The 17042-nt window shown below is 31.8% G+C and overlaps 1 protein-coding gene and 1 pseudogene across 1 annotated transcript; one reads left to right on the top strand and one right to left on the bottom strand.

Annotated features, from left to right (window-relative positions):
• Positions 1-237: 237 nt before the first annotated feature.
• Positions 238-2315, bottom strand: LOC142524605 (putative cysteine protease RD19D). Its single transcript, XM_075628639.1, has 4 exons — positions 1775-2315; positions 1209-1328; positions 886-1129; positions 238-609 (listed from the first exon to the last, which is right to left on the bottom strand). The coding sequence occupies exons 1-4, from the start codon at positions 2270-2272 to the stop codon at positions 335-337; spliced, it is 1137 nt and encodes a 378-aa protein (XP_075484754.1). The 5' UTR covers positions 2273-2315; the 3' UTR covers positions 238-334.
• A 6341-nt stretch (positions 2316-8656) lies between these two features.
• Positions 8657-9785, top strand: LOC142524908 (zinc finger protein ZAT5-like; annotated as a pseudogene).
• The last annotated feature ends 7257 nt before the right edge of the window (positions 9786-17042 follow it).

Below are 17042 nucleotides of genomic sequence, written 5' to 3'. Positions count from 1 at the left end.
CATATCAAAATATATAATATAAATAAAAATATAAAAAATATTATTAATTTAATGAAATTTCGGTTTTTCGGTTTGTTCGATTTTTGACATATATAATCCAAAACCGAACCAAATAAATTTCGGTTTTAACATTTGTATCCGAATTACACAATTCGATTTTCGGTTCGATTCGGTGTTCGGTTTTTTCGGTTTGGATTTTCGGTTTTTTCGGTTTTATCCGAAGTTTGAACACCCCTAAGTACAAAGGATAAGATTGCATCCAGAAAATGAAACAAGCCAAAGTACCAATTCTCCTTACATTATTTGAGACCACCTATTCAACTAAGCTGGTCAACTACTGGGAAGTCTGTGTCACCACAGCAGAAACCATGGTGTTCATACCACACATGCCATGCCCTCTACACAGGCGATAGTAACCGTGTTCACCCCAACGCCGCCCCCATGAGTTCTTGATGATCCAGTATGGCTTGTAACCTAGTCGAAGGATTGAGTAACCTCTCGCGCCATAGCCAATGAGGAGCACGCCGTGGTTCACCCACTTTTTGCCACAGATTAATGGGCATGATAGGCCACCAATGTAAGTTTGCATGAACACGGCATTGATGCCAACTGCATAAACATATCAAGATCGATCAAAGTTCTCTTTGTGCAAGAACATGTAGATTTTAATATATCAATATTAAAAGATTCTATTACCTTAATAAAATCAGGTTTGGACAAAATCATTCACTCGACATTATAAGTTAAATTATGTGCTAATCGATAGAAATTCCAAATACAATATCTTTTTGAATTCAAATCTTTCAATTCCAAAGCTTACACAAAAATTCTAGGAGAAAATATATAAGGGACCGAAAACTAGGAGAATTATCATATAATGTTTACCAGCAAGCGGGCCACGATGGACCAAATAAGCAGCAATCTGGTTTTCATTTATAGGAATGTTGGTGAAGTTCACGACTTTGACAGCGATTTTATCAGGTCGAAACCTGCATTCGCCACGCTTCTCAGTATAGGGATACGAATCCTCATCTTCTATGCCTCCAGCCTCGATCAAATACTTGTAGGCATTCGTCATGAGGCCCCCCGAACATCCGTCATCACAAGCTCTCTTCTCCTTAGCATCACACTTCAACCAAACACATCTTAGCATGTATTTAACATATAAACGATATATATACCGCGGTGTGTGCTTGATCGACTCTCACCGCGTGATCGCAGTCAACAAGCTGTTGCTCACTGAGATTCAAGAGTTTTCCCGTTGCTATGAAATTTGCTCCTTCAATCGCACCTGTGGTGCTAAATGCCCAGCATGAGCCACACTTCCCCTGTGCGTAGGAAATCGAATAGGTTTATGACCACGGAAGAGAAAGTATTATATTTTGATAAATTTCAGATTCTTAGCGTTTCATGTCTCAGTAATTTTCAGCTCCCTTCCTTCTTTGATATTCCATAAACCTCAAATAAACATTTTCCTCAAGCCAGGGAACATCAGCTTCTTGTTTTATTGTTTAATTTTCTAACGTCATTGTCACCTAACTGGGCCATTTATTGATAGCCTAATTATATATTGATATGTTCCTCTCATAAGTTTTTCCCAGGCGCAACCACAATTTTCACTGAATTCAACCAAAAAATTAAGAACAAGAACAAAAGATTATGAGGCTTAGTTCTAATATACCAATTTATACGTACGATAATATATGCATTCAAAATCTAATAAATTTACCAAATTTTTTGTTTAAATAGCTGGTTTCTAGAATTAATCACCCACCTGCATCTTGACGTCAGTAACAGCACCTAGCTCTCTCCAGTCAAAACTCTCCGGTAAACTATCCACCTCCAACTCCGGCGCCGCCTCTCCATCACTCAACAGGGTGGCGGCGCCAGCATGGCCTTTTACACCCATGTACATAGTCTCAAACTCATCCTCGGACAGGTCGGAAAACTGGTTTACACCGTGGATGGCGGTGGGGTCCATAGCCTGGTGCTCGGCGGCCCTTATCAGGTTAGCAGCGAAAACACCGAGGCGGCGCAGGTACTCCGCTCTAGTAGGATATTCTTTCCCGTACTCCAGCATGAAATTCTTGAAACGATGCTCCGCCGCCGTCCCCAGGAGGTGGTGGTTAGCCATGTAATTATCCGTGACTTGGAGGATTTTTGGGTCATCTTCAAGGTCAGCACGGATGGTCAGTGCGCAGGTTAAGAGTGCAACAAACACCGAGAAGATCAGACCTCCTCCTCCTCCTCCTCCTCCTCCTCCCCCCTTCATAACCAAGTAATGTATACCGCAGGGACGCAGGTTATCTATCTGCTCCGCCTCTTTGTTTGCTGGTTTTGCCGAATTTGAAGGAATTAAATAGCAGTGGTGGAAGTCAAAGGTTGAATGAGGTTAACGGTGACCTTAGTCTCTCTTTTTTATGCCCCTACCTCATTTAATTTTTTTAATTTTTATTTTATTTTATTTAAAAGATTTATTTATTTTGGGTGTCATTTGGGCTTGAGCATATTATAATGTACAAATCAATTATATCAAAAATAATGTACAAATCAAATATATCAAAATTATTTTTGATATACTATTTATCCCTCAGACAAAAAACTTGTGTGAGATGGTCTCACGGGTCGTATTTTGTGAGATAGATCTCTTATTTGGATCATACATGAAAAAATATTACTTTTATGTTAAGAGTATTACTTTTTATTTTGAATATCGGTAGGGTTGACCCATCTCACAGATAAAGATTCGTGAGACCGTCTCACAAAAAACATACTCTTATCATCTTTACTAATATCCCAAATATTATTATCCTATTAGATTACAGGTTTTTAAAGTAATTTATTCTTATTATTTGATTGTTTTGTTTCGATCTTAATATACTTATTTTTTTTAATAATTAACCGTATTATAATTTTAAAATATTTAATATTAAATCCCATTTTAGTGATAAATAGAAATAATAACATAACATTACATGAATTGGATGATTTTACCCTGCTTTTTTTGTACGAGTTCGAGTATTATGATTAAAAAATAATAAAAATATTTATAATAATGTATGTTAATCAAGTTTCTCTCGAATGTCAATGCAAAGAAATTGAAAATTAAAGAAAAATGATAAAATAGGAAAATTGAAGATGAGGGGTATATATGTAAATTAGTATGCATGGATAATCCGACATGCAAGGCCGTTCGCTCCGCTTACAACACGTGTATAATAGCACTAACAACATGCTGCTATTTCATTCCCACGTGTACAATTTTATTTCGAATTTTTTTATATCGTCATATAATATTGTTGTTTCTTTAGAGAAAAAATATAGGTTTAATAAATGTTTAAATTTTAAAATATATTATTTTATTAATTAGTAATTGTTATTAATCGATTTATATATTATGTTTGAGGATGGTATGTTTGATGTTATAAAATACACAAAGATAATTTGGTCATTAAATGACATTTAAATAAAATCTTTGAAAAATTTAATTTACAATATGTTCAAAAAATTTATCGAATAAAATTTCAGAGCTCATAAGTTCTATCAAACCCGTTCTAAATCAAGATCATTAATAATTTGTTTTGGTCAATATTTATACGAGGTAATTAACGGAGTTGGATGATAAAAGATGTTACGAAATGAGTATATTCGTCACTTTGGTATTGTAGACATAAGAGATTAAACCTATATAATCATTTTGTTGGTGAAAAATAAGGCATCTTAGTTAGATTTAATCATTTGTGTTTATTGGATAACATTTTCTCCCCATATTAATTGGATATCCAAATTGAAAGGTGTAATAGATTTATACCATTTTCAATATATATACATTTTTATTACAACGGAGTCAGCTAATATGGTGGGTGAGACCATTGTACTACAAGCTCGGTCTGTTTTTAATATATTTTCTAACGTAGATAACAAATAGACAATTTAAGTAAAACGTGTTACATTTGTACCAGTTAAAAGGTCTCACGAGAAATTTCTCAACAAAATTCTTCAAGACAAAATTCATGTCATCCACACACTTTTCAATCATGGGTTAAATCAGTTTCACAGTTAAAAGATTCAAATTTGTCTACTAAGAATCTAGCAGTATAGAGTTGAGCACAAGCCATACCTGCCCTTTCCATGCTTTTGACCTTTTCTATTTCTCTCCAACCATTTTTTGTTGTCCCATTTTATTATTACAATCAAGAAGAGGTGGGTCAACGATTTCATGCATTTTCGAGTTTTCGATCGAGCGTAGCAAGCCATTTTTGTGCTTTTGTTTATGTTCATTAGGGGATTGAGGAATATCTGTACTCAAGATTGGAGCTAGAGGCGGCCATCCTAACTGTTCACCAGGAGATTTCAAGAAAAGATGACGAGATTCTCCAACTCAAAGACCTGCTGGCGAACATCCTCAGAGAAAGGGACGAATTCCAAGCAAAATGCCAAGCACTCGTGTCGGACAACCAGCAGCAAGTGGCGCAAATGAAGACACGACAGCACTCCAATTGCTCAACCTCGGACGACGAAAACATGTCCTTGTCCCCCTCCAATTGCGACGACTCGACGACATGGTGATCACCTTCTCAGGTGGTGCCATCATCGTCGAGCGACAAGTGCTGGCCGTGCGAAAAGCCGTTGCCACAGAACGGCAAGTTCTTGCAGGCGGTGATGAAGGCGGGACCCCTTCTCCAAACTCTCCTCCTTGCGAGGCCTTTTCCCCGGTGGCAACATCCTCCGCCTCCGCTCAAATCCACCGACATTCCACCCGTCTCCCCTAACACCGCCACGCCAACTTCTGCTGAGCATTCTTGTCTATAACATCTACCGTACGTCCCCGTTAACTAATTGACTATAACTACGATAAATTGAAGCTTTTTCTTAGGTACTAAGCATCTTGAAACTAATTCATGAGAGAAACAAATGGGCTATAGCTTAATCATCTCTTAGAGTCGACGGAGCCTTTGAATCATTTTTTTAATTTCATAAAATTATATTATCATGCAAGTAAACTTGACTGCACAATGCCCTTTTCGCTAGGTGGAATCTACTGTAGCTTGTCTTTTTCTATTGCGAGGTTTTTATTTATGTCCCAACGTTGTTAAAAAAATGTAATTTTAGGAGAATGTTGTTTTTCAGTAAATTATTCTGATTAATTTCCCCGGATAATATCAGATCGATATTGGGTGCAAATCGAATATTGCATCTACGTAGCAATTCGAGCATTTATTATGAAATATGAGTCAATTATATTGAGTTCTACATCTTAAAATTTTAGCGAAAAATGAGACCGAGCTTGTAGCTCAATGGTCTCATCCCTTGCCGGATTATCCGGTTCTTCGCGTTCGATCCCCGCGGCGTATGTTGTAATAAAAAATATATAAATAAATTTAGCGCAAAATAAATAAAATCATAATTGAGGAATTACTCGTACCTGATTTGATTTTATTTGATCGATATCTAAAATTTATATATTTGTGACATAATATAAATAATATGTACATATAATGGAGCGGATATGATTTTAGAGCAAAGACAACACAGAACATATTCAGACACAACAAAACCACATATGCATCAATGAATGATTTTAGAGCAAGGATTGTAAGCATATGAGATACTTTCTCATCATTTTAGGAGCGTAAGACTAGTCAAAACTTATTGTGCTCGTATTTACTCGATACCTACTAATATTCATAATCTTTAAATTTTGTTTTTTTCTGTAGGTTTGGATTTGACATCTACACTCCAAAACTGAACCATATACATTTCGGTTTTCACATTTATATCCGAAAAAATAATAGTTCGATTTGATTTTTTGTTTCTTCGATTTGGATTTACAGTTTTTTATTTAAAAATATTGATATATTCGTTTTATTATTAGTGTTGTTGTTGTAATAAATAAAAATAATAATACAATTGATGAAGTCAGGTAATCACAAATCAGGTTCAAGGATAATGAAAATGTAATATTATTATAAATTTTAAATTATATAAATTAATTTACAATTTTTGACAATTCGTCGCCCTTAGTGTTTATACCCAAATTTATCTGAGTGCTACAAAATACTTTTCATTTCATTATATTACCCAAAATTGTTCTTCTAATTATAATTTTCATACCCAATTTGAGTTATACTTAATACCTAAAATTCGTACATTTATGTTGTCAAATTAAATCATATACATTTTTTATTCTTATTGTTGTCAACAATTCACGATTTTAGTCTGCTGATTGATATTTTTTCAATATAATCTTTTTTACTAGATTACTGAAATTGCATCGAACACATTAACAATATATGTCATCACGCCAGTAGTTTTTGGTGTTACGTCATCGTTTTTTTTATCTTACGTCATCGTTTTCCAACCACATCGATACTCCAATAAAAAAGAAGTGAAAATCAGTAGAGTAAAATCATACATAAGAAATAGATTGCACCATTTTGTATTATCAAACATTTGTTAAGCATTGACACAACCATCTATATTCTAAAATCCCAGCCGCTCCGTTGCCTACCACGAATATACTTTTGTAAAATTACGCGGAGGATTGGACGAAGAAAAGTAAATACCTTCTTGCGCTGCTACCCAATAGCAAAGATAATTACGATTGCACGGATGGTGTATCCATTTTGAATTAAAAACTTCAAGAGAGATGTTCTTCGTCTCCCACCAAAGATGACGAAAAAACAGAGTAGTACTCCAAAAATTTTCACAAAACTGAAAATTAAAATTTTGAGTCAGCGTAAGATTATGATACCCAAGATCGTCATTTTTAGATTGACAATGGATGAGTAATGGTGGAGTATTTGGATAGAGCTGGTTGGAGATGTAAACTTGGTATTTATGAGTTAAAAAACATCTGAGTTTGTTGTCTAAGGATCTTGCATGTACAAGGTTAACCAAAAGAAGAAGAAGTAACCAAGTGCATTTGATCTGTGAAAAATTCATGGTGCGTACCTGATGTTGATACTGTTGGTGACCCTACGTTTCGCTTCAATTTATGCAAGATTTCTAATAATTAAATAAAATATTGTAATCCCGATTATAGTTAAATAATAATAATTAGATGTAAGATTTCTAAAATGAATTTTTTTATGTTGAAAGTAATCGTTATTGGATACTACTAGCTAGATTAATTGAAGGTTGATTCGATATAATTTATCACATGTCAAACTGACAACTGTGAAACACGAAATTTGATATTAGATACTTAAAAGTTTGACCGTAATATTAAATTTATTTAGGGGATAAATCCAAGTTAATTTTATTAAATTAAGCGATTGTTTAAATATATATATAATTTTTAATGAATTTTGGAGTCAGATGAATTTTTCATAATAAAATTAAAAATATTTGTTTTGTGAAAAGTGCCAATTATTCCTACCAAATCCAGTACTTAGAATAAATAATAAAATAAAATAAGATTTACTTTATACTCACAAGAACTAATTAATTATATACTATAGCTAGACGGTTGAATTAGATAATAAAATTTTATAAGCACTTAATCAAGATCTTGAGTTTTTGAATGATTTAACTTTTAATTAAGTAAATTTATTTACTAATATAAATATTGAAAAACTATTTCAAACTGAATATGTTATATATGTCAATTAATTATTGGTTCAAAGAAATTAATAAAAAAACAATATGTTTTAACAAAATTTGTAAAATACTATAAAAAACATTCACAAAAGTCTATAAAAATCTTGCAAAAAAGTCTACATGAATCCACATAAATCTGTTTATAAATATGTGAGATTCTGTAAAAGTCAATAAAAATCTATCAAATCCATAAAAATCTGTCATTTGAAAAAATCATTAATATTTATCAAAATTTTGAATTGAATATATCCCATTAAGATAATTAATATATGACAATATCTATTATTGTTCTTTTGCTATTGCAGCACGGCTCTCTAAATAAGTAACTAAGTATCCTCAATAATAACTTCAGAATAAATAATAAAATAAAATAAGATTTACTTTATACTCACAAGAACTAATTAATTATATACTCTAGCAAGACGGTTGAATTAGATAATAAAATTTTATAAGCACTTAATCAAGATCTTGAATTTTCGAAATAAAAATATGTAAAAAGAAATTATAAGATGATGGTAGAAATCATTGTTTGAGTAGAGTACGCTATATTCCTTACGTGCACACACAATAATACATATTCTCTCCATTCAACAACTCGCATGCCCTCCTCAAAGTTCTTCACGGTTTTGGTCATGCTACTCATATAGGCTCGTTTTCTTAACCACTCACCACATGACACGTGTACTGAGTAAATAAATCATGACCCCTCACTCATCAATCATGACGTATGGATGGGTGGTCATGATTCATCGCTCAACACACGTATCATAATACTGAATAGATGAAGGTGCTGTCGATATGAATAGTATCTATAAAGCCGGAATTTAATAAATTAGATGAGTAACCGAAGACAAAAGCTCACTCCTGATGCATGCCAGTTACACTGCTAATATTATTATTATACGTTAGTTTTTGTGGGATGGAGACATGGGGTATCGTTAATTAATAATAGTTGTACACTAGCTAGCTAAAAAGACATGATTTCTATATATAGTGGATGGAATTAATGGATAGATACAATTGACTTGTCCAAACTGAAACTCTTTACATTCACTAAATTATTCAAATAACAAGAATCACCACTCTCTTGATCTTCTTCTCTCACACGCTGTCGTCTCTGTCTCTCGATCGACCAAATTTGAAATTACAAACAATTGTATCATCAATTTGTGCCTGGTGATGGTGGGGAAGAAGGTAGGACATGGAGGCTACGGTTGGGCCGCCCATGGATTGTAACAAACATGTCTCTTCCCCTAACGTTGCCAAGGGCAAACGTACAAAAAGGTTGAGACTTCTTTCCCCGATTCCCTTAACCATTGCACCTCCATTTCTTGAAGATAACACCAACAGCCACCGATATCCCAACCCTTCCAGCTCGGAGGAGAGCACCACCACGGAGGAGGAAGACACCGCCCGGTGCCTTATCCTCTTAGCCAATGGCCATTTCTCCCCTACCAGACAACCTCGAGGTCATCAAATTTCCATCAAAGACAACAAGACCGCCGCGGGTATGTATGCATGCAAGACTTGTGATCGGGTTTTTTCGTCGTTTCAGGCCCTCGGGGGCCACAGGGCCAGCCACAAGAAGACCAAGAACGAGAAGAAATCATCTTCGACGTCATTTTTCATTTCCGATGAAGAGGATTTCCCATCTCCGTCCATTTCGTCCTACAAGAGCAGGATGTCTCTCTCCCTGCAACTAAACACCACCCCCAACGCCTCGCCCCGGATTCACGAGTGCTCGTATTGCGGAGCCGAGTTTACATCCGGCCAAGCCCTCGGAGGCCACATGAGGAGACACCGGACCTCTGGGCCGGTAACTCCGTCATCAAAACCTCCATTAATGCCTACAGTTCAGAGCAAAGAATTCGATTTCGAGTTCGGAATCAAACCCAAAAACGAGTTGTCCTTGGATCTTAATCTTCCGGCTCCCGAAGATGAGCATCAAAGATGATTTGGCTTTGATTCGAAGCAACAAAAAAGTTCAGAAAGTGGGTAGCAGCTGCTGCAATATGAATCAAAAAAGGAGTTCGATTAATCTGCAAATCAAAGCCTGCCATTATTTATTTGGAAGGTCCAATCTTTTAATTTTTTTTAAATTTTTGCAATGCATTGATCTTCCACATGACAACATAAGTTAATTAAGACACATTAATATAATCAATTCTTTCTTCTTTCTTCTTTTTAATAAATTCAAACGAACTTATTACATTTATTTTTGTTCGATTCTTTTAATGACAGTTTTTAATGTTTTATATTTTGGTATATATTTATTTTATATTATTCCTTTTCTCCGATGAGATTATACATAGCCTCCTAGTCTATGCTACACCTAGGAGCTATGTAAACGGGCCGGGCACTTTATTCGAACTGAGATTGCCATAATCCGAATTCGGGTTAGTTTGATTTACCTCTATCCTGGTCTAGTTCATCGTTTTGTGGATAAAAATATAGAAAACATGACTAAAAAAAGTAAATACGTATAGATTAGATATGATGAATTATTTAAAAAATATATTTGGAACTTAATTTATTCCAATAACCCAACAACAATGGTGTACAACTAAGGAACACAAGTTGTAATTAACTTGGCTTGCAACGACTTTCTCTCCGTTATGTAGGTCGATTTTCCATGTAGCACCACTCCATGACTGTTGCATAGGCATCCATGCATTCGAATTCGATGCTTGTAGCTCGATCTCCCCGAGGTCGCCGTCTCCTTCCCAATTTTCCCTTTAATATACAATAATATCAAATTGAATTAGTGATTTTTATAAAAATATAAATGTTACATGATAATTTTAAATAATTGTTCTTATGTTAAAAAAATATATTCTATAATTCATCTTTGTTTAAGGGCTTTGAAACCATTATTCCATAAACTTTTTAGGCCTATACTGGACTTTGGATATTTTAAAGTTGAATAATTTGAAATGGACTTGCAAGAAAAATAACAAACCGAAAATGACGATGACCCATAATAAGAAATTATTATGGGCGCCCGTAAATTAATTTTGATTGAATTCCTTGTGGCATGAACATGTCCTTGATAGTGCTTTTATATAATATTATTTTCAAAAAAGTCTTTAAATAAAATAAAATATATTCTCATTGAAAATATCTCTTCGGCTTCCAAAAAATTATAGAAATATATTTTCAAGTACATCTAAACATAAATATATTTTAAAATTTCTAAGGTAGAGAAAAATATTCCCAATTGTTAAATTTCAGAATAAATATAATACTAATTTTTAAATATTTTATTTTTATAAAATATTTTAGTTCAAATGAATGTGATTTCTTATTATTTTTATTAATTATTTTGGATGCTCCAAATCATTTAATGCTCAAGCCGATAGGCAAGTGTTGGGTCGTATTATTTTAATAAGAATATAAAAATAATATCAAAAATTATGATATTAATATATGATAATTGACTATTTACTATTTTAGATTTTGTAAAAAAAAATATATAAGAATTTAAGTCTAAAATCAGAACATATTTATTAATATAAACTATTGTTACACTTGTTTGTGTATTTAAATATCACGTATCAATATTAGATATGAAACATTTGATATTAAAATATCAAATATTAGTATCACATTTTCAATATTTTGTACATATTTTCATCCGAGAAAAAAAACGTGTCATTAATTTCAATACTTTTATACATGTTTGAGTACTCAAATATCTTATATTAGTATCAGATTTATGAAATAGTTGATATTCAAATATCATATATTAATATTTTATTTTCAGCGCTTCGTATAAATTTTCATACGAGAAAAGAGATGTAAACCAATATAAGGTAGAATCAAATTTTTTTTTACCAGAAAATTCGAAGAAATATTTTTCCTGACAAAAACTAACAAAAAAACCAAATTTCAATTTGAAGATTTAAACTCAGTTTACCCTAATAAAAAAATTTATTTATCATTAGTGAGAAGCCCGTGAGAGATTTCTTCACGTTTAGGCAATGTAATACTTTTCTTGCACTCATCACTTTTCATTTTCATTTATTTATACATATCTTTTTTGTTTTTGCATGAATGACTTACATGCAGGGGCGGAGGTATATTAGGGGTTGGGTTGGGCTCCAGCCCCACCTAATTTAAAAAAAAAAAATTAATATGGTTTATTTTAAAAATTTTATTGAGTAGCCTCAAAATCTAATCTATTTTTTCTATTTTTTTCACTTGTCTCATATCTCATCTTTATTATTTTCTCTCAAACTATCACAATTTTCATTACTTCAAATGGTCGTAACTTCATCATCGATTGCCATTTTTCAAAATCGATTGTAGATTCGAAAACCCACGGCATAAGCTTTCTTTTAATACCAAAATTTCGAAGTTTCTTTGTCCGTCTTGAAATCAACCGTCGATTGTCGATTTTTAATGTTTATTATTTATTATTTGGATGTTTAGATGCTATAGAAAATATCAATGCGAATTTATGAAATTTTGTAGGAATTTTTGAAAAATTCAGAATTATGTAAATAGGATTTTCGAACTTATAAGGCTGTAAAAATTTTATATTTAAATATATTATGCCTTAAGATTGACAAATGTTAACTTCGCAATTGTTTTGGAATAATTATAATTGTTCGAGGTTTATTGGATTAACAACGGAACTAACATTTTCAGCAATAAAACTTGTTAAAACAGCTCTTCGTAACAAAATGGAAGCAGAGTTTTTCGGAGATTATATGATAATCTACATCGAACGAGATTTGGTTGAAAAAATTGATAACGATTTAATAATTAATGAGTTTTATTCTAAAAAGAATCGAAGAGCACAACTTTAGTAGTGTTTTAGCTCCATGTTTTTGAAGGTATTAAATATTAAATACTCTTGTTCTATGTTTTCATGAAGTCAATGTTTACATTTTTTTATTTTAAATTTTTTATTTAATTATTTATTTTATTAAATACCATATGGGACGGAGCCAGCCCCAGATAATTTTGAATCCTGGCTCCGCCCCTGCTTACATGCATATGTAACTTTCACAGGTTATCCCAAGACATTAGCTATATACTTTCTATTTGTAAATTTCTTTAATTAATTGATATACCAATTATAAAATCTACAATAAATTTCTCTAAAAGTTTTCTTGATTTTTTTAGTAGCTTTCGAAAAATGACAGCAAAAAACCGAGCGCGGCAAGTTTTACAAAAAAAAAATAACTAATAATAATGATGCAACTCAAATCTTTTAAAACGTACAACAACTTACACATCACATGTGTCGTACAAGATATTTTCAGAAGAGCTATGAAAAATAGCATATTGTTGATCAAGTGACATAGAGTTTGCTAAATTCTGATATGACCTTTTATTGATGATATTCAATATTCAGATTTCAATCACTAAAATTCAGTTGTACCAAAAATCAAAATATAAATAATATTTGATGTAACGTGTCATTCGTCGTATTCTAAAAATAGTATATATCAATTAATATTTATGACACTAACATTCAACGACCAAAGTGATTTTATTTGTATTCTCTGGTATAAAACAAGTGCCACAAAGTATTCTCTGAAGGCTAAATTTGGTTAGCTAGATAAGAGTAATATGTGCTTGCTCGGCCTGCTAAGTGACAGAGCCACCTTCTTTGACCGAGGTTAAAATTTATTTTTAAAATATTTTTAAAAAATATTTTAAAGTAAAATATTAAATGATTTTAAAATAATAATATATATTGTACCAAGGTTTATTGATGTGGCCGGGTTCGACGGATCCGTCACATGGGGAATGAAGTCATTTCGTACCCGCGCACCATAGAGTTATGTTTAGCTTGCGTTTAACAATTTATCGAATTTCTAAAAAATTAACCCCGTTTCGATATATACTTAGACCAGATCCGGGCCAGCGGGTTAGGGTCGGGATCAATCGTAATGGTCTAGGATGCTTGACAATTCGGGTTCGGGACCGATTTTGGCCCAGCTTCTTTAAAAAACAATATGGTTGAATTAGCGTGATATCCTCGGTGTTGTATGTTTGATTTTTCAAAATGACGTTTTAGGAAAAATAAAATATACTACACTAGAGCCTTTCACGCAAATCTTCTCCATTCGTGTGCTGGAGTGAGCAATATTTCCCGCTCTAGCGCGCCTTCCTAGCAACTTAGCCAATAATTTCTATCTTTTTTTATCGAGGGCACCTACTAACACCTACAAACCAACACGAAAGACGAACAATATACATAAATAATTATTGAAATAATAAAATGCAGACTATAAACCTTGAACTCATGCAATATTATATTAAAATAACAATAATAAAACATGTAAAAAAGACATTTATTAGTTACACTTATAAAAACTTTATCAAATATTTCATTATTTCAATAAAAAAATCTATTACATTTTCTAAATAAAAATTTATTACATTTCAAATTTTTACATCCTATATAAAAAAAATATATTACATTTAATTATATTCAATCACATTCACTCGTACTTCCTCAGGTCGTTGTTTCGAATGTTCTCTCAGTTTCGTCTAGATCTTTTCTTCATCATTCGTAATATAATGTGTTTGGCTAGCGACATTTGATAAATCTTTGAGCAAATTTTGTGCTTCCAAAATTTTCGGCCTTAAGTTATAACATCTATCATTCAATACTAAAAGTTTGCTCCATTGCAACCGTTGAAACTGGAAAAGCTAGATTTTCTTCTATCATTATAAACAAAATTGAATATATTTGTGTTTTTTATGACTATCATCGCAATATGTCGAAAATTTCTCATCTGTATCACTAAAATCAAAAGTATTTGTGAAATAATTCTCAAGTTCCTGACTGGAAGTTGAGGATACTCGTGAATGTTTCGCCTGTTCTCTTATTAAAAGTTGTGTTTTAATAAGTTTAGAAGTAATGTTGCTAATGGTAGTAGATTGTTATTCACGTTGAACAATTTGTCCACCATATTTGATTTTATATTCATTACAAATATTGCAATAATATGTTAAAACTAAATGAGAAGTATGATAATAAACACCAGATAATTAGTCACTAGCATCATTGATAAAATTTAAAATTTCACAAATAATAGCTCATATGTTTCATTAATTCGAAAACAAACAAATATCACGAATTTGAACATGTCAATGAATTAATATACATAAAAAATATTTATATTCAAAAGACGATAATAAATTTTTTTATGTTGAATTCCAACTAGTTAGAATGTATGTGTAAAACATTTAGGCCTCATACCATTTATTTTGTAAAATATGTCTAATTGTTTCATGATTTGGGAATGTGTCTAGAGATAATGAATTATGTTCCTAATTTATTTAATATGTTATGCCAAATATTTGAACACGGAGAAACTTTATTATTTAAACTAGAAAATTCTTTAATTAATTTTTTTTGTTCAATGAATACTTTTTTAAGTGTCTATGTAAGTGTATGTTGTGGGATACATCTAATAGAAAGATTTGCGTTTGTAGAAAACCATTTTCAAAAGATAATTTATAACCAAACTGAAAGAAAATTATTCAATCGCATAAAATTTAGTTGTTTATTCTCTAAATTTAGCTTCAGAACTGCTCGAGTTTTACTTTTAGGTACTGTCAGATTGCTCATACTTTTTTGACTTTGATGATGACGTGTTTGTTGAGCCTCTTGTTCTCCTTCTTGAAGATGTTCCTCATCGGAAAAATCAAAATCATAGTCATCGATATTGAATGAAGGAAAATCGCGATGCTGGAACTCTAATGGCATGATGGCCTTTCCTTTTCCATTGCCACCCTTACGACTTGATTCGGCTCCGGTTATTTGTGATTTTATAAAATTATGAAATTTAAGTAATTGTGAAATAAATCGACAATTGACAATAAACAAATAATCGAGACTCGATTTTTTGATGAATCAATAAAGAATTGTGAATAGAGATTGAGAGAATATTGTGCGAAAAAAAATGATGGAGATGAGGGGTATTGTCGGAGAAAATCGGGAAGAAAAAAAAATTGCAATGGTTGACCCGTTGGTTCGGGTCCGGATTGAATCGACGGGTTGATCGATGTACAACAGCTTCTCATCATGGTTGTTGATCATCAACGACCTCAAAATCGTGGCCGTTGATTTCAAATACAATAATTTTAAGGAAAAATTATTGTCCGACCCGACGGATCACGAGTATTTTTACCCATAAACCGTAACCAAATCGTGTTAGGACGTTTTCAAGCACGGTTTTGGGTCAAACCTATTGACGATCAACCATCACATTGACCACAATCCGATTCCGGTTTGAGGTCGGATCAGACCGGCCCTTGGCCAGGTCTATATATACTGTGTTTTTCTTCTCATTTTAATTTATTTATTAGTAAACGTGGTCGTTTAGATACAATGTTCTAGATTGACAAGTGACAAATTTAAAATGTCTATATGAACTTTTACGTCCATTAAGTTGGGTTAATGAAAGTTATTAGAATTGTATAAATAAATAATATTTTAATTACTAAAAGCTTTGAGTAAGATGTTGAATAACATTAATAAATAATAAGGTCATATTTGATAAATATTATAAAACCTTTTTTACAATTTTTTTTTAAGATTTTAAAAATTGTTTTAAGATTAAATATGTGTTTTGAGTCTTTTGACAACTATTCTATTAAAACTTTTTTACAATTAAAAATATTTTACAAGTTATAAAAACATAACAAAAAACACCTATCACTTACTTTTAAAAAGTATACTTGTAGAACATATTTTTCAAAAATATTTTATAATTTTTTACAAAAATCTTGCCCAAACTTATACTATAAATTGTTTTCACTTGTAAAATACTAAAAATATTTTCAAACTACCTTTTCAAAGAAAACCTAATATGTTCGGTTTGATTAACTAAAAAGATGATAATTTAACATATTTATTATTTTCAATAATTAAAATAAATAAAGATATGAATGGTAATATTGCAATTTTGTATTTAATTATTTGATTGATATGAAATAAATAGTTAATGATCTGATTGATGCGAGATAAATAATCAATACATGAAAATGCAACAAAACATTTGATCAAACCAAGCACTCTACTAGACAGGTATTTTTTTTGTATGTTCTTTATATTTCAAAGTGACATTAATTTTATTTTGTCTCCAAAAAAGTCTTCTAAGTTGTCGATCAAACCAGAATCGTACGTAGACTATACGAAACAAACATTATATTAGGATTTTAAATTATTATAACTCATTCTATAATATGAGATTTTTCCAATTATTTATTATTGCTAGTATATATGGTTACCGACATGCGTATGAAAGTATTAAATATACGTTCATAAATTAAAACTAAGTAAGGACACCTCAATTCTTAACCAGATTTGCAGCCTATCATATGATCATTTATATTTTTTTGGTGACAGACGTATGAATACAAAATTAATTATGTCCATTAAAAAAACATTAATTATAAAACTTTACAATAAT

The sequence above is a fragment of the Primulina tabacum genome, chromosome 14 (assembly GCF_025594145.1).
Source record: "Primulina tabacum isolate GXHZ01 chromosome 14, ASM2559414v2, whole genome shotgun sequence".
Lineage (NCBI taxonomy): Eukaryota > Viridiplantae > Streptophyta > Magnoliopsida > Lamiales > Gesneriaceae > Primulina > Primulina tabacum.
The sequence above is the reverse complement of the archived record's forward strand: the minus strand, read 5'-3'. Positions and strand labels throughout refer to the sequence as shown.

Bases quoted from the DNA above. Each gene is read 5' to 3' on its own strand.
- LOC142524605 (XM_075628639.1), bottom strand. From the start codon at position 2,272: ATGAAGGGGGGAGGAGGAGGAGGAGGAGGAGGAGGAGGTCTGATCTTC. The intron at 1,329-1,774 runs GTGGGTGATTAA...TCCTACGCACAG, and splicing joins TTACTGACGTCAAGATGCAG to GGGAAGTGTGGCTCATGCTG. The intron at 610-885 runs GTAAACATTATA...ATGTTTATGCAG, and splicing joins CCATCGTGGCCCGCTTGCTG to TTGGCATCAATGCCGTGTTC.